Source organism: Natrix helvetica, assembly GCF_964273705.1.
Source record: "Natrix helvetica genome assembly, chromosome: 2".
NCBI lineage: Eukaryota > Metazoa > Chordata > Lepidosauria > Squamata > Natricidae > Natrix > Natrix helvetica.
Genome location: NC_138552.1, coordinates 151,103,472 through 151,122,111, shown reverse-complemented (window position 1 = coordinate 151,122,111; position 18,640 = coordinate 151,103,472). Strand labels below are relative to the sequence as shown.

Here is an 18,640-nt window from a genome sequence, read left to right as displayed (position 1 = left end):
CATGAATAGCCTTGGGGGGGCTTGCAGAGTGTTCCTGGGGGGTGGGAGGGACAAAAATGAGCAAAAAAACGGCCGTTTTTTTGCAAAAACGGGCCCGTTTTTTGTTTAAAAAATTGCATGCATAGCCTTATGGAGGCTTATAAAGTGCTGCTGGGGGGGGGGCAAAAACGCCCGTTGTTTGCTCATTTCTGCCCTCCCCAGCCCCCAGGTACTCTCTGAAAGCCTCCATAAGGGTATACACAGCCATTTTGGTGAAGGGGGCGGGGCTTCGGGAGGCAAAAAAATGCTGTATTCGATGTATAAGACGCACCCAGATTTTCAGCCTCTTTTTTGAAGAAAAAAGGTGTCTTATACTCCGAAAAATATGGTACTTAGTTTGCAATTAGAAAATAGTGAACTACAATGCTGATTAAAATCTCCAAAAATTGTAAGTCAAATCAATGAAAATTGCATGTACATTTTTGTTTCCATGTTTCCATTCATGCATTTCCCATCATTAATCATGTGCAAATGTGTTATTGAGGCTATGGATCTTGGCCTTCTTGTTGATCTTAATACTTTTATTTTTGGGCTGGTAGAATAAATTTGTTTCACATTGATTGCTCAAGCATCTAAAGGATTCAGAGCGTAATTCCTTTTGTGTGATACATTCCTCTCTGAATAGCACACTACCCAGAGATTAGCAGCAAAACACTCCCCCCCTTTTTTTTTTGCTACAAAAAGGCTGCAAAATCTGCTTCATCTTTTTCAGCAGTTTTCATCAGTGCCAAATTAAGGCAGCAACTTGTTTTCTCTGGAATGGATCCAGAAGCTCAAAATTCAATAATGAATGACTAACCCCTTTCTTATTAGAATTCACATGGTGTCTTGCAGATTATTAGCAAAGCCAAAATCAACAGACACCTTGGGTTGTTTTTAAATCAGAAAAAAAGGGAAATAAACACATTTTCTCTCCTTCAAAATAAATAGCAGTTATTCCCCTGGAGACTGTATTCCTGCAACAGGGGTGCAAATGTTGGTGGTTATTCCAGTAAATTCACATATTGAATCCTTATTAGCAAATAGAGATATTTAAGTATACTGCTGTTTAATGAAGTTAACAAACAAGAAAAAGAGGAAAACAGGCATGGCATGTGGAACAACTTAGTCTAAAGTGTAGAAAGCTATATGGTTAAAAGTACCATATTTGCACCTTGTTAATGCTTTTCCCTGTTGAAAATGGAACAGGTGTATTCCTTTTAGATCCAAGAGAGAGGAGCAAGGGAGAGCGAGCGAGCGAGCGAGCTTCAGATATAGCTTAACACAACTGAAGGAGAGTGGATGGATCAGAAATTCAATAAATAGGCAGCTAAATAAAACCACATAGGCACTGCTTCTTTGGAATATCAGAGTACAGCAAAACGTTCTGAAGATTATATGAATGAATGTTATTCACTATGACAGTTACACTTTTCTTTATTTAGAAAGAATTGTATTTATGTAATTGGACTCATTGCCTTTGCTTCTTCTGGTGGCCAGGAACCACACAAAGCTGTGTGTTTACAGTATTAAATGTAAACGAATGTTATAGAAATATTTGCTCCAGCAGCGGTTTAGGACCACCACGATCCTCCTGTGTCAAATTCAGTATATCAAATTCAGCTATGTGCTCTTTTGTGGATACAAAAAAATAACACAACATGCACTGCTGAGGTTGTTTTAGATATTTATGTATGTATTAAATGATATACATTAACTGAATTGGATTTACAGTTGTAAGCACCAGGAATACCTGTCATGGTTCAGTGGCTCTGGCTCAAAAAGCATTATTTGTAACCAGTAGCTTCAAACTTTCTTTGACCCAGCAGCTCCGCAGCAGACAGTGGCTCAGCAGTCCTAGATAAATTGTCTTATCTGCTCTGCTCTTCTATGGCTGCCTTTCACAAATTTCAGTAGATGACAAACAGCAGCTGGTGTAACCCCAGGGATGCGGCTGATGGCGCCGATCTAAAACCAGAGAAGGCAAAAGAGCAGGTTTTATAATATAACTGTGACGAGGCTATTAGATGCACAAAGACAGAAGACTACAGAAATACTCAAAGAAAGGGGTTATGAGAATGACAGAGCTTACAGAAATGGTTAAACTGACCTGCTTGATTCAAGAAGAAGTAATTACTACCTGTCAGGCCTGTAGTTATGTTCCTTTTAGGATCTTTGGCCTGCCACACTTTCTATTATTTCACTGTACTGTTTCATTAGTGTAGTATTTGGAAGGGGAATAGAAAGGAGTAGAATTGTGGAATGTGTTGTTGTCATTCCTTTCTAGAAGCCCACGGTCATCTTTTGTCTCTGCACCTGACCAGAACCAGCTGGGTGGAGATGCCAGCGTGGCCGAAGAAGATTGGACCATGTAATGGATTTATGGGTGTGAGGATAAGATCATGAACTTTCAACTGGGTGGAATCCCAGGAAGCTTTAGATTTGGGATTCCAGTGTTTGTTGCCAACATGTCTGTCTTATTAAATTAGAACTTTAAGGATAGCTCTGCCTTGGACTCTGATTTAATTCTGCATATTTGGAATGCTGACACTACCTTTATAAAAGATTGGAAACCCTTTATGGTCTTTTTTTTTTCAAGAATGAATAAAAATGAGCTGGTGAAGTCCAGATTTACTGATTAAAAAGGGGGTGTTTATGGGAAGATAACCAAGATGAACAATTTGGGAGAGTGGACATAGCAACTATTATCTCTGTAACTGCTACAAAGTAGATTGGAAGTATTTCTTTAGATATATTTCTCCTGTTTTATTTCAAATAAAGGCAGACAGGTTGTTGATTGAGGTCTACTTGTACGTAACACATTTGAAAATTTCCAACTCTTCCAGAATACACATAACACAGTTTACACAGTGTTCATTAAGCTTTCTGCCTCCTCCAGGACTTTACCGTTGGGGGGCGGTGGGCATGCAGTATCTCTCGCACTTCCTGGGATAGAGATACATCAATAGTGAGATAATCCAGGTCCTCAGGTAAACGGAGAGCCTCATCTTGACGTACTTCCTCTATTTCCAGCTTTTGATTGGCCACATGGAAACCATAAACAGCTTGTAGGAAAAGCCATGAAAATAATAATTAAAAAAAATGATTGAACCAGCAAATAATAGGGTACAGGAAAAAACCCCTCAACTGTATACTCTGGCAATTGCTTAGGATTTTTTATTTATTTCTTAATGTAAATGGAGAATAAATGCCTTCTCATGAGCAATAATACCACAAGAAAAGTGATGTGAGTAAGCTTGGCTTTTTTCAAAGCCAGAAGTTAAGGTTGGAAATAATTCCATTATATTCAATTTTGCTTTTTCCATAGTTCACATAATTAATTACCTTCTGCATTGCAGAAGAGAAGGAACAAACATTTTCTTTCTACAGCACCTTTTTTTCACAGAAATTTAGTGTGCCCTCAGTTTGACAAGACTTTACGGCCTATGTCTTGGGCTAAATTGTTGTAAAAGAAATTCTATGACTATTATAATTATGTACCACCAATAAAATATTCTATACCTTCTATTTTCAGCCTTTCTGCCAGTGGTTTGCATTCAGTGATTTTTTTCATGGATTCTGGGAGAGCTCTAGCTAAAACATCCATACTGATCTCTGGATTCTGGAAAATTTCTAGAGCACTAAACAAAAAGTAACAAACCATTCCATTATTAAGCAGTGAAATAATCTCTAAATAAATGAAACAAGTATACCCAAGAACTTTTTTCTACTTTGAAATTTTGATTACATTTGAATCACAAACTTTCAGCAGATTACTCCACTTTTCCCATAAAAAAGTATTTACTATAGTTCCTACTTCAGATAACTGAAGTTGTCAGCACACAGGCCCTGATCCTACCATCCTACTAAGGGCCATTATTTAGGTGATGGTAAAGGTTCCCCTTGCACGTATGTGCTAGTCATTCCTGACTCCAGGGGGTGGTGCTCATCTCCGTTTCAAAGCCAGCGCTATCCAAAGACGTCTCAGTGGTCATGTGGCCGGCATGACTAAATGCTGAAGGTGCAAGGAACACTGTTATCTTCCCACCAAAGGTGGTCCCTATTTTTCTACTTGCATTTTTTACATGCTTTCAAACTGCTAGGTTGGCAGAAGCTGGGACAAGTAACGGGAGCTCACACTGTTACACAGCACTAGGGATTCAAACCACCAAACTGCCGACCTTTAGATTGACAAGCTCAGCGTCTTAGCCACTGACCCATTGTATCCCTTAAGGACATGATTACATAAGGATGTTACTTGAGGAGTTCCTTTTCCCATATGTACCTCCTTGGGTCTTCAGTTTTTCCAAGGGGAGGCCTCCTTGAAATCTTCCCACCAAAGAGGTAAAGTGGGTCTAGACCAGGAAAGATTGCTTCCTCTGTGATGGCACGTCACTTATAAAATGCCCTCCCGGAGATGCTCAAGTGACACCCACATAAGCACCATTTTGACAGCAGATGAAGAAGTCCTATGTATTTTCTCAGGCTTATTAATTGGCTTTTAATTGCATTTTAACTCACATTTTTTTAGAATTGGAGCGAACACCTTTCTGTTGCCTAGTTTGTGTGTGCTTTTATTTTACATTTCATTTCATTGGCATTTTTATCCAATTTGCATCTTTTAGTGAGTTTTATTATAAATGCCCGGAGAGCTTTGGCTATGCATGGGGCAGCTTAAACTTTTAAACAAACAATGTTCAATCCCTCATGCATCTGGGCTCATTCAAATCAGTGGTGAAGGAAATGTATTTATGTTTTCGAAGATACACCTGGACAGCTTTGTGCACTAAAAGAACTTCTTCAAATCCGTACATATACTAGATTGTTCCAGGAAAAGGTGAGAAATGGAATGCAAGAATGATGGTTATATGCCTCAGTAAGCAAAACTCTAGGATAAGAAAGCAATAACCACAACCTGCGAGGGAAATTATGGTGATGATTCATTCTGGCCTCTGGAACGAGCTGCCGCCACATTTTATAGCCAAACCGAACAGACTTCAGTGTTTCCATTCCTTCTTTCAGCATTTCTTTCATCAAAGAGGCTTGTTCATACCGCTTTTGTGACACACAACCAGCTTCGTGGTAGCCTTGAAATGTATACCAAAGAAAGAAAGAAAGAAAGAAAGGAATGGCACCTGGAATGAGGACAGAATGAGGAGTGCATCAAAACAGAAGTTGAAGGAGTGACTACCTCGTAAGGTGAGCCTGCTATCGGCATTATCTGGTCGCAGGGACATCCGAAACTCTGCCCGGCTGGTAAACATCCGGTATGGCTCTTTGGTGCCGAGAGTGGTAAGATCATCAATCAAAACTCCAATGTATCCCTCGGTGCGACTGATGATAAAAGGAGGCTTCCCTTGGATCCGCAAGCCTGCATTGATTCCAGCAACAACACCCTGCAAGATGACCATGGCCCAATAGGAGTTATAAGGAAAATATGACTGGATAGCAAATATTATTGGTCTGTTTGATGGATGCTGCTGCCCAGAGCTACTTTATCTGTAGAGCAGTAGGGGGCAGCAATGATTCCTATATGGCTCTCCAATGTCCTGTCTGGGCCCCCAAAGGCACATGGTCATCCTATAGACGTTTGGCAGCTATAAGATTGAACTGTGACAAAAAAAATTCTTCAGTACTTCAAAAACAAAGGATGAGACATGGGTGTGAGAAGCCTACTGATGGGAAATCACTTCTGTTCTTATCTTTAGTGTTCTGTCTCTGTAAATCAATAGTCTATAAACATTTACATCCGTCTAGTCACATCTCCATATTAGTGGTAGGGAGAGACAGCAGGTCAGGAGACTGAATTGAAACATGTAATTCTTTACAAATTGCCCACCTCTGCCCTAGAGAGAATCAACCTGAAAGACCTAGAAAAGTTTCTAGGAAAAAAATCATGAGTTAAGGATTCCAGCAGAAGAAAAACTGAAAATCTTAAAAGAACGCAAACAAGGAACAGTTCAGAGGAGGAAGAATTAAGACCCACCAGAGAGGAAAGCTGATGCAATGACCAATAGCTATGTAGATGATGCCAACAGAGAGCAGAAGCTCAGGTTCACCTTGTTACCAATTAAGATGCTTTCTAAATGCAAAACAGTCTGAAATATTAGCAAGTGAAGCTGGTCAAGTGGGGAGAGGGATGTGTTTATAGGGCTAGCCATTAATGTCTGGTTAAGTAACTATTGACTTGAAAAAACGTTAATGCATCAAACTGTGTGCAAACAAAATAATTATTTGACACATGCCCAGTGACATCCCTGTTCTTTTGTATAACTGTTCTTTTAGAACCAAGGATCCTTTTATTCAGAAAAATATAGTTAATTTTTCTTCCTTTTCAATCTGTCTAAGCCAGATTCATTTTTTCACTGCCATTATTAATACTAATACAGCTTTCCAAAACAATAAAACAAAGATCCCTGGCTTCACCTTTGTTACCCCTTCAAGGGCACTTCTGCTATTCAACCCAAATATTCATTTGTTAAACATGTTTCCTCTTGAATATTAAGATAAGTGCCTGGACCTAAGGCAGCCAGAACTCCAGATTTTCTCTAGGACAAGAGTAAATTTCCTCATCGCACTGTGTGTTCCAAGAAAGCCCTGACAAGAATGAGGAACAGTCGTTTAATCTGAATGAACTAGTAAAGTGTTTTGTGGCTAAATGTCACTGATGAAATTAGTATCAGAGATGCTGACTCTGAATCTTGGTCCATTTCCTGTATGCTTTTCTCAAGTCACCCACCTGGGCTGCAGCTTCCTCATAGCCTGTCGTGCCATTGATCTGTCCCGCAAAGAACAACCGCTGCACCAGACGAGATTCCAGGGTAGCGCTCAGCTGACGTGGATCCAGATAGTCATACTGAACTCCATACCCTGGTAGGGATAAAATGCACAAAATAGGTTCGCGGACAATGTTTGTCAAATGCACTTAGAAAACATAACTCGACAAATCTAACTCTTAAGTATTTCTATGGGTGCTGAACAACATGCTGATGTACAGGTTGATTAGTGAACCATTTCTCTGAAAGGAGGAAAAGATGCCTCCACAGTGAACAGATAAAATCCCTCTATGAGTAGGAGGACATAGGAAGTAACACGATTTCCCAAATCAAACTGCTTACCCCAAAACCTGACCACCTTCCAACTTCTCACCTGGCTGTATCATCTTAGCATGTTCCAAGCCTCTGATAAGACTGATGATTTTTTCCTGGATCTCACAAGGCAGGGTCAGGGACATTCCCTGTGGGTACATGACATCGGAATCCAGGCCTTCAGGCTCCAGCCAGACCTGATGCTGGCGATTCGGAAAACGTAGAACTTTAGACTCAAGGGAAGGGCAGTATCTAGATACAGGACAGACAGCTAAATCAGGAGGTCAACACCATCAGGAAACTAACTATTCACGCAATTCCCAATTGCTCTAGGCAGATTGCAAATAAAAACATAAAAAATATAATATGAAACAAACAAACAAAGAATAAGAGATAGCTAAAATGACAGAAACAGATGAGGGAACAGAAAAAAGAAAGAACTCCATGCAACCCACGTGGCCTTCACTCACACCTGAAAGGCCTGGGAGGGACTAGTGAGAGTCCCTTCTGCCTCATCTTTGTGGTGAATTCCTCAGCTTCTAATACAGGGATGCATAACACTGAAGGCTTTGTGAGCAGAACACCAAGTCAGTTCAAAAGCTGCCATCAAAATTGTAATGTTTAATTGTAACTTTAGGAAAAAAAACAGGTTATTAGAATATTAAAACTATGATTAAATTTATATTAAGTTGTAGTTATGGGATCATCTAGTTTTTAGAATGCAGCTCATGGCATCCTGCTCAAAAGCAAGAGGAGATGAAACTGTAGAAATCATGACTCAGTATAATGCAGTTGGATTTGTGCCTCTTTTTTCTTGACAGCTATTTTTTCCTTTTGGCTGCACGGACTAACATTTATATTTTAAGCTCCTCAGCATTTATGTTTATCTCTTATTTTATTTTATGCCTTTAATATACTCTGTCAAGCATCACAGAGATTAGTGGTAATGCTGGGAATTAGTAATATGGCATCTATGGAATAACTAGAAGGCATCCAATATACAGTCTTGTGAAAAAAGCGTACACCCTCTTTGAGTTCTATGGTTTTACGTATCAGGACATAATAAATACCATCTGGTCCTTAGCAATTCTTAAAAGAAGGTAAATACAACCTCAGGTGAACAATAAGACATGACACATTACACCAATTTGGTGTGGCTTATAATATAGTAAAAATGTTAAAATAATAACAGAAAACAGCAGTAACACTCAGACTGAACAACCAACAGCCAATACATATTAATTTCTTAAAAGAAACTGAAAGCAAGCACCATCTTTATTCCCAAAGGGAATATGCTGGCTACTGCTCATTTTTAAAAATAAAAATTTTATAAGACATGTTTAAAACCTTCTTTTGGTTTCTACAGTGCTATACAAAATCATGACAGTGCTTGCCATTTGGAAAAGTTGCTGAGTCTAGCACTTTACACCTGAAGAAATGTAATAGAGACTCACCGGGGTCCTTTTACTGTTTCTTTGATGTGATTGCTCAGGTGAAGATTTTCATGGATGATCTGCTCTACCTCAGGGTTGGTGTGGGTCAAATAACAGGGCAACTGATCTTCTGGCTGTAAAAGAATTGTCAGGATTTGGTGAATGCATTAAATAATTTTTATACAGGCCAAAAATACACTCGGTGGACTTTGGATTCTGCCCACGGGAAAAATAATAATCAAAAGCTAATTAGAATTCCTACGCCAGCTAATGCAAAATGTAGCTGGTCACTAGAGGAATCAAATGTCATTCAGAAAACTGAGCCTCTGGTTCTTTCCAATGGTAATCCATTTTTAAAATTATTCTTTGCTCAATAAACAATCAGTTAAATACAATCATGGGTGCAAAGTCCCCAAACATTCTTCCCATTTCACTAAACATACTTGATTTTAAATATATAATAATGAACTTAATTAATTTATGGTACCTCTACCCACCAGTTTTTAGATGATGACTTGAGAATACCATTCAAACACTTAGTGAAACCTGAAAAGTTAGGACATTTTATATATATGTTACTGTGAAAGACAGAAATTGGTGAATGTCGACTTTCACCGGTGAATGTCAACACATACCAAATACGTAGGGTTAGGATTAGGGTTAGGGTTAGGGTTAGGTATTTAGTGTAAGTCATAAATAAGGGTATTTAGCAAATATTTCGGACATACACCAAGCGACTATGTGAATGTTGAAACCCTAACCCTAACCCTAACCCTACGTATTTGGTATGTGTTGACATTCACCAGATTTCTGTCTTTCACTGTAACATATATATATATAATCAACAGGCAGCTCTAACGTCAATGCTGCTTTAGAGAAATTGCTTCTGTAAATCTTAGCAATTCCTAACATAGCGGTAGAGAAATACCATCTTCAGATTCCTCCATTCCACATATAGAAACAGACAGGAAGAGAAGGGAACTATAACCCATACACCCTGCTTTGAGCTATTCTCTGAGAACTGTCACTGACTGTTGCATTAGATGTGCTTTGGCCCTGATTTAGGAGGGGTTCTTTTATGAAATCCCCTAGCCATTCAGATCCCTTCCAGATGAAAACAGCCATGTCTTTTCATGTGCTGGAAAAGACTAGGACTATATGGCTACACATGCACTTCCCTGCATTTTCTGGCCCACCTTAATCCACACAGCTTCATTGAGGAAACTGAATGGCACAGGAGGGTTATCTGCCTCCTGTTTCTTAAGATGAGTGAAATCAATGGAGTCTCTCAGCAACCGTGGAGGAGTTCCGGTCTTCAGTCTTCCCATGGTAAATCCAATCTTCTCCAGCGTCTGAGCCAGGCCAACGGAGGGCTGGTCTCCCATTCGCCCCGCAGGATGCATTTCCAATCCAATTAGAACCATCCCTCTCAGAAATGTCCCTGTAGTCAGAATGACACTCCCAGAATGGACTTTTGTTCCATCTTCTGAGGATGGAAAAAGAAAATGAAACAGAGCATGTATCATACTAATTTCTGCCCTGATAGTAGAAAATCATTATTTTCCAGGCAAGAGGATTTAGATCAATACAGATAGCCACAATTTAGAAAAGAAAAAAAAATCACAGTTAAAATTGTTTAAAATCCTAAAGCAGCTCTAGTATTTTTTGTGTACTATAATTATTTTTGTCTCTGCATAATTTAAGGATATTTCTGTCAATTTGAACCAAATTTCCAGGGAAGCTGTCTTCATACTTAGAAAAAAAAAACAACAAAAATAGCTGAAGAAGAGCTGAAGAAGCTTCTTGAATGAAAAGCAAAACATCTTCAAAGACCAGTTCAATGGCATTGTGACTTCCCAGAATCCAGGGGTGAAATTCAGCAAGTTCTGGAGAATCGGTAGCAGAATTTTTGAGTAGTTCAGAGAACCAGCAAATACTACCTCTGGCTGACTCCAGAGTGGGGTGGGAATGGAGATTTTGCAGTATCCTTCCCCTGCCATGCCCACCAAGCCACACCTACAGAACCGGTAGTAAAAAAAATTGAATTTCAGCACTGCCAGAATCACTATATTTGCTTTCATATGTTTTGTTGGATTCTTTTTTGTTTGTTCCATTCATTGATCACCTGCATTCTACTATTTAAAATACAAGATTGTTTTTCACTTAAGCCTAGAAACTGCCCCGAAATTAAACCAGATGAGGTCCTCTCTTGCAGATTAAGTGGTGACAGAAGTAACTATCAAACAGCTACTCTGAGAAGCAGAAATTGGAGTCAAGAGGAGTGAAGAACCAGAGGGCCATTGGGCCAAAAGTTTTAAGATAACTTAAAGTTTTCTCACTCTCATTACATTGACTGAGAAATAAGCAAAACTACTGTCTATGGTTAACTGAGTTAATTTCTAAATCAAATTCCACCTGCCACCATGTTCTCATGCAAATGAAAGGAAACAGATTTTCTTATAGATTACTTTACAAAGCGGTACCTGAAAAAATAACCTTTGGGTGTGGGTGCATAGTAACTGTGAGAGGGATCTTGGAGTCCTAGTGGACAATCATTCAAATATGAGCCAGCAGTGTGCAGCAGCTGCCAAAAAAGCCAACACAGTTCTAGGCTACATAAACAGAGGGATAGAATCAAGATCACATGAAATGTTAATATCACTTTATAATGCCTTGATAAGGCCACACTTGGAATACTGCATTCAGTTTTGGTCGCCACGATGTAGAAAAGATGTGGAGACTCTAGAAAGAATGCAGAGAAGAGCAACAAAGATGATTAGGGAACTGGAGATTAAAACATATGAAGAACGGTTGCAGGAACTGGGTATGTCTAGTTTAAAGAAAAGAAGGACTAGGGGAGATATGATAGCAGTGTTCCAATATCTCAGGGGTTGCCACAAAGAAGAGGGAGTCAAACTATTCTCCAAGGCACCTGAGGGTAGAACAAGAAGCAATGGGTGGAAACTAATGAAGGAGAGAAGCAACTTAGAACTGAGGAGAAATTTCCTGACAGTTAGAACAATTAATCAGTGGAACAGCTTGCCTACAGAAGTTGTGAATGCTCCAACACTGGAAGGCTTTAAGAAGATGTTGGATAGCCATTTGTCTGGAACAATATAGTGTTTCCTGCCTAGGCAGGGGGTTGGACTAGAAGACCTCCAAGGTCCCTTCCAACTCTGCTATTGTATTTGTATTTAGAAGTCCTAGTCATGAGAACCTCATGCACCAATTATTACTGGCAGCAACTAGCCTTCTCCAGTCCCTGGAAATAGATTTCCACAGCAATGATTCTCAGTGGAGATGGATGGAATCCTTGATTTAGGAAGCAGCACTTTCTTCCAATACTAACCCAGAATGACTCCACTGATGGAGAATTTGCCAGGGTGATTTTGCTCTGGTACAGTCAGCAGCAGATCTTCCACTGAAGCTTCACAAGTAGTCAGGAGTGGGGTTTGCAGAATTTCTTTCTACTGGGGAAGGAAAAAGAATTGAACACCCTCGCTTGGTCAAGAATGAAAAGCAAACAAAATATGGAATGAAAAGCAAACAAAAACCTTACAAGTACTAGCATGGAACCTTTCTTCCATCTCAAGGATATCCACTGGGTAAAAATTCAGATTCTACATCTACCATGTTTCCCCAAAAATAAGACAGGGTCTTATTTTCTTTTGAAACCCCCCCCCCAAAAAAATAAGCATTTGGCTTATTTTGGGGGAGGGCTTGTTATTTTTTAGGTGCAAGAGGAGGCAAATGTGGTCATCTCATGGCTGCTGCTGTATTGAAATATTTACTGGGAAATAATTTTTGGGGAGGGCTTATTTTAGTGCAAGTGCTTAAAAGCCCTATTGGGCTTATTATCCGATTGGGCTTATTATTTGGGGGAAACAGGGTACTTTGCTACTGATAAATAAATCTTTTTTTTTTTTTGGTTAAGGATACCTCAATTGCACTGAGGAATTTTCCACGTGACTATATTAGGATGTAAGCCAATTGATAAGCAAAATATATTAGATTTTGTTAGTTGGTTTATTGCACTTTCCTAAAGATTTACAATTTCACTATTTACAGTTAACTAGCAACATTTAAGAAAGCTGGACAAACCATCCGAAAGGATATTTCATGAAACAAGAAAAGCTTCCTTCCACACTTTTACCTTTATTTACCTTTATTTCGATTTTTATACCGCCCCCTCTCCCCAAAGGGACTCGGGGCACTTGCAGCTGGAAGCAGCATTGTTCACTATGCTTTGGTGGCAATTGTGGCAGAGCTGTTTTTTGTGCATGTACATGACACTCAGAAGATTGAGAAGCAAATTCCCAGCAACCACATAAAGTGTTTGGGAGATACATGAGCCCTGGCATCTTAAGCAATAGGATTAGACAAATGCTTTGTTCACTTTACAAAGTGCTCTGTTAAAGGATTTGTACAGTGGACTACTGATAAATTATAAAGAAAATTTAGACTCTGCAAGAACAAAAGAGCCCCCTTTCTATTTTTTTCTTTTTGAGAATAAATCAGCATTCCTATTAAGCAATCAACCTTGATTTTTTTAAGAAGAGGTCTTTTCAAGCTTTTAACTTTCCCGTGTGTGTGTGGTTAATGGGGAAAATAGAATAAACCACACCTATGAATTAAAGGCGGTCTTCTAATCTAAACCAATGGAGCAATTCTGTTAATAGCACAAAGATCGCTGCTTGTAAATTGTGCCCTACAAATTCCTGTAGAGAAATTGGAACCATTTGGAATAGTGGAGGAGAGAGTTCTTAGGGCTGCAAAAAAGGGGAGGGGGGGCAGAAATTGGTAAAAAGCTTTCCAGATTGAGTTATAAATTTTATAAAGTACAATTATAAAAAATATGAAGAGACATTTTCCCTATGCATTACAGCATGGACTTCTCACATGAAAGCCTTTGTATCTGAAGCCTTATGTATTCCTTCAGTATCTTGTAAGAAGCAATAAGTACATTTTTAATAAATGAGATTAATGTACATTTTCAAAAATCTCTCAGAACTAATACTATAAGAAAGACTGTTTTTTTATACTTGGAGTCCACAATGAACTCATGTATCTTTTATTTACACATTTAGCAGTTGCTTTTTTTCATTTGACATCTAGTAAATCAACTGGATATTAGACTTTCTTCCTGGAAATAAAATGATAGTCTAGGATAACCTATTTTCCTACTCTGCTTTTTCCCATCTCACCTGCATGTGCTCTTTGTAGAGCTTTCGGTCAATCTGTGCCCTGTAACCCCAGACTGCTGGTCCTTTTCTTTTGTTTAGCACTTTGTAATGCACTCCAGACTGATCGCAGATTCGACCACAGAGCCCATCCAGTGCATCCACTTCTCTTATGAGATGTCCTTTCCCAATTCCACCAAAGGAAGGATTGCATGACATTTGTCCTGCACCAAATACAAAGTTCAATTTTTATATAGAAGTATATATAAAGGCATACACACACAAAAAAAATTGGTGTAAAGGCTGTCAGGCAAAAAAAATCTCAGTTCTTATGGGTTGGAAAAGCAACTTCCTTACAATTTAGTACTAGGACATGAGTAACAATATATTTATTAACAAAGTATGACATACAGCAAAAAGGTTAACAATTCCATACACCTACAGTTGTGTTATGGACACCACGTTCTAACATTTATTACAACATTCTACATTATTGGGCAATTGGAAGAATTGCGAAATAGTCTACATTTGAAATGTAAGAAAAAATATTTAGCAAACACTGTCGGAAAGAAGTTTGAAAGTAAAACATAGGTAGTCACATAGCATGCTTCTCATGCTTAAATTGTTAACTGGACCATAGTTTACACAATTAATCCAATTACCGTACTTGGCTATGCCCAATACAACAAATCCAACTAGCTATAATGGATGGGATAACAGAGATAAGCACCTTAGAGTCCCAAAAGTGATTTTTTTCAATGACTTTCTGATTTTTCTTTTGAAGACGTTTCATTTCTCATCCAAGAAACTTCTTCAATTCTTCTTCAGCTATTTTTGCTGTTTTTTTCAAAGTATTAAGACAGCTTCCCTGGAGGTTTGGTTCAAATTGACAGAAATATCCTTAAACTATGCAGAAACAAAAATAATTATAGTACTTATAATTATAGCTTCTTCTTGGATGAGAAGAGAAACGTCTTCAAAAGAAAAACCAGGAAGTCCAGTTGCCCCTTGAAAGAGCACCTTCGGGACAATCATGACCTGGATGACTGAGAATCTCCATAGAAAGACTTGCTAGTCTAATGTGGTTGACAAGCTTATGTTCAAGTATATTCAGGCCGTGTACACATCCTCATGCTGCTTAAAGGGGAGGCTTTACCTATGGAGTCTATTTTCTGCGTGATGAGCAAAGTCTGGGCTCCCACTCGGGCAGCCGCAGCAGCAGCCTCCACGCCAGCATGGCCCCCACCGATGACAATGACGTCATATTTTGACGTGTCCGACTCTTCTGCCGAGGTCCCGCTGCTCCGCGCACGCTGCAACCGCGACCCGATGACCGCCGGTACCGCGAGGCGGTGCAAACTGCGACCGAAGGGCAACATCCGAGAGGAGGAGAAAGGTGACTAAATCACCGAAGCGTCGGGTAAACCGCGGCAGAAACGGAGTTAAATTGAGAGCCCGGGAATGCCAGCACCATTTCGTTCACTGGACGCCACCATCTTGCCTCTGACGACAGAGGGACCTAAGGCTTGGGAAGGTTTGCGCGTGCGCACTGGCCGGCCGAGCAAGCGGGCAGGATGAAATGTTTGGGCCGGCCTTGCCTTCCTCCCTTAGGGATTATAACTTTCGTTTAGGAATCATGCTGGATCTGGTCCGTATTTTGAACGATCCAAGTGGTATTATTTGCATTTGGCACTTTTTGTCAGCCTTAAGCTATCCTAGGGTTAATTCGGGCTCTATTGGGCTAGAAAGACGGTGCATTTTCCTGAAAGTTAATGGGAGCTTCCACGCTCCCTTTCAGGAAAATGCAATGTATTTCAAAGCTGGAGGCTCTATTTGAAAACCACAGACACATCAGAATTCAGTTTGTAGACTTTGACGTCGGATTACGGCTCAGGTATAAACAAGTGGATTTGAGATCCATTCAGGAGGCTATATTAATAATCAGTCACATTGCTGAAATTGTGAACAATGTCTAGCCCTGACTATTGTGGTTATTATAAAATGCTAGATTGGCAGGTGTCAATGCCTAGGTGACCTTGCCAATGCTGATAATTAAATAGGGAGATTTGGATGGGAAACTGTCTGTGAATTCAAGGGTATTGGCTAGAATAGGAAGGGAGAAAGACAATAGCGTCTCTAACACTGACAAGAGAAGGATGCAAACATCAGGTGTCAAGCTTGATTTGAAGGCACCTTGACCCTTTTAAAAACACTTCCTGTGCAAACCATACCTCTAAACCTGCCAAGTTGGACAGTTCTACACATTTTAAATTTCCCAGAGTTGCTTTTGAATGCAGCTGCATATCAATGGATTTGATAAATAAATGCCATAAAATTCAACCTCTCCAATTCTGGACCTTCAAGCTCCTATTCACTAGCTCAAATATACATCCTCCAAAATGTACTGGTCTGTCAACATACTGAGACAACTCTGTGGTTGTCATGGAGCCTATAAAATGCCTTCCGCGTCAATGCTGATGTCCTGCAATTTTCCACTTAGGATCCCTAATGTATCCTACACCTAGTGCATATACCTATTGAGGGGTATGAACTACCAGCTAAACAAACCAGCTAATAAACATTACTCTATAACAGGGGTGTCCAACTCGATTTCATTTTGGGCCGCCTCAGGGTTATGTTTGACCTTGGAGGGCCAGGAGATGGGGTGGGATAGGACCAGAGATGGGTGTGGCCAGGGTGCGTGTGGTCATGATGAGAGTTTAACACAGACTCAAGATGCATTTTTTCCCCCTTTGCATTCAAAACAGGTATTCCAGACAAAGGGAGATTTACTTTCTGGTACAAATAGTGTCAATTCCATAATGTAGAAATTAAAGACATGTAGAGTCCCCAGCTGCTTTGGGGCTTGACTCTTTTGTATAGGAGCAGAGCATAAATGAACTGACAATTTCTTCAGATGTCTCTAAAAACTCTGTCCAACAATCTATCAATCTTTTTTGCTACCTCTGACACAGCCCTAGAGGAGGACTTAATATTAGTAATAATTTACGAAATTGATATACATACCACCCAATTCTCAATGACTGGATGGCTCACAACAATAATTTTTTTTTACAATTAAATCAATCACAAGTAAAAGATTAAGATAAAAGACAGCAAACTCAGTGATATGAGGGGACTTACTCTCATTCATCAAAGACCTGGGTGAAGAGCCAAAAACATCTGGCTCTTCTGAGCAACAACTATCCAGATCTTGGAGGGTACCTAGTTCTAGTTGGCAGATGCTGCTAAAGAGAAGGTGAAGAAGGTGCTGCCTCCTGCAGTACCCTGTTGGCCAAAGCAGGTTGTGTGGTGCCTCTGCCTCCTGCCCACGGGGCCCGGCCTGGAAATATCAAAGGACCGGCCCTCAGTATCTCCACCCCATACCTGATAGCGTCTTCCTGACACCAAACAGTATCAGAAAGACATCACCAGAGTAAAAACAGTAAGTATCATACATGATAGTAAGAAATTAGAACAACCTCTTTAAGTGAGATTTTATAATGCATTAAAAGTTAATTTTTATTGTACTTCATCAATTTCTTTTTACAAAAGTTCTCAAAAGAAACTGAGAAAAAGAATGACCTGGTAAGGCCTCTGGAGCAGGCAAAAGAGGGGGTGGGTGAAGGAGCAGAGTACAAGCCTTGGAATTGTGTGTTTTTTTAAAGTGATTTCTCAAAGTAGACATGTGTCTTTTGCAAAGCATATGAAAACCATCAGATCAGCATATAGGTGCCACAATACAACTAGCAGAGTGCGGGGAAGAATTTAAGAATAATGTCAAAAAAAGAAAGCAGCAGTTAAAGGTATTTAATAGGAGGGTAGTATTACAGCTGAGTGTTTACGATGGTTGCAGTGCAGAGGTGGGTTGCTCCCGTTTGGGCCCGGATCGGACGAACCGGTAGCAGCGGTGGGAGGCTCCATCCACCCGCCCAGACGCTTCTGCGGATCCGCAAGTGCGCGCACACTCATGAGCAAACCAGTAATAAAAAAAATGGAAACCCTGAAATATCATGACCTGGCCATCGAAACTACACGGCTATGGATGAAGCATGTAACAGTGATACCCATTGTCTTTGGGGCACTTGGCACTATGTCCAAAAATTTTACAAGATACATCAACAAATTGCAGCTTCCTGCAATAACACCAGCGGAACTGCAAAAAACTGCGCTACTCGGAACATCTTATATTTTAAGAAGGTACTTGGTTGATACCTAGAATGCCGGCAGCAAACCATATCAACCATTAGCAGCAGACACTGGTATTTGTAATGCATTTTTGAATGTTCAGTTGGCTGAGTTTCATGTTCAATGAATAAAGTAAATAATAATAATAATAATAATAATAATAATAATAATAATAATAATAATAATAATAATAATAATAATAATAATAATAATTTAGGAAAAATTTGAAATCTAAATTAAATGGTGGAAATACAATCAAGGCCATAAATACCTGGGCAATACCAGTTATAAGATACACAGCTGGTATAGTTAACTGGACACAAGCTGATTTGGACATTTTGGACCGAAAAACCAGGAAACTAATGACAATGCACTACAGTTTACATCCACGTGGTGACACTGATAGACTATACCTGCCCCGAAAATCAGGTGGCAGAGGACTATTACAAGTGAAGCAAATAGTTGAAGAAGAAAAACATGCACTGGCTGATTATTTAAAAGAAAGTCAAGAACATCTATTAATCGAAGTAAAGAACAAAAATCTACTGAAGGCCCAACAGACGAAACAAGAATACAGAAAAGATGTGATAAAATCAAGAATGGAGAGTTGGCAGAACAAAGCATTACATGGTCAATTTCTGGAAAAAATAAAAGATAAAGTGGACAGTGAAAAAACTTGGTTATGGTTAACAAGAGGTACATTAAAGAAAGAAACAGAGTCACTAATCCTGGC

At 39.5% G+C, this 18,640-nt stretch overlaps 1 protein-coding gene across 1 annotated transcript; it reads right to left on the bottom strand.

The window, feature by feature from the left end:
• Positions 1-1,662: 1,662 nt before the first annotated feature.
• Positions 1,663-15,241, bottom strand: MTO1 (mitochondrial tRNA translation optimization 1). The gene is made up of 12 exons (XM_081943016.1): positions 14,876-15,241; positions 13,744-13,943; positions 11,889-12,006; positions 9,736-10,025; positions 8,561-8,673; positions 7,168-7,358; positions 6,758-6,888; positions 5,210-5,414; positions 4,934-5,105; positions 3,541-3,659; positions 2,926-3,083; positions 1,663-1,986 (listed from the first exon to the last, which is right to left on the bottom strand). Exons 1-12 carry the CDS (start codon positions 15,096-15,098, stop codon positions 1,876-1,878), a joined length of 2,031 nt encoding a protein of 676 aa, XP_081799142.1. The 5' UTR covers positions 15,099-15,241; the 3' UTR covers positions 1,663-1,875.
• Between the last annotated feature and the right edge of the window lie 3,399 nt (positions 15,242-18,640).

Excerpts from the sequence above, each read along its gene's own strand:
- MTO1 (XM_081943016.1), bottom strand. The coding sequence starts at position 15,098 with ATGTTGCCCTTCGGTCGCAGTTTGCACCGCCTCGCGGTACCGGCGGTC. Across the intron at positions 10,026-11,888 it reads CATCAGTGGAGTCATTCTGG|AAGATGGAACAAAAGTCCAT; the intron begins GTTAGTATTGGA and ends TTCCATCCTCAG. Across the intron at positions 8,674-9,735 it reads ATGAAGCTGTGTGGATTAAG|CCAGAAGATCAGTTGCCCTG; the intron begins GTGGGCCAGAAA and ends ATTCTTTTACAG.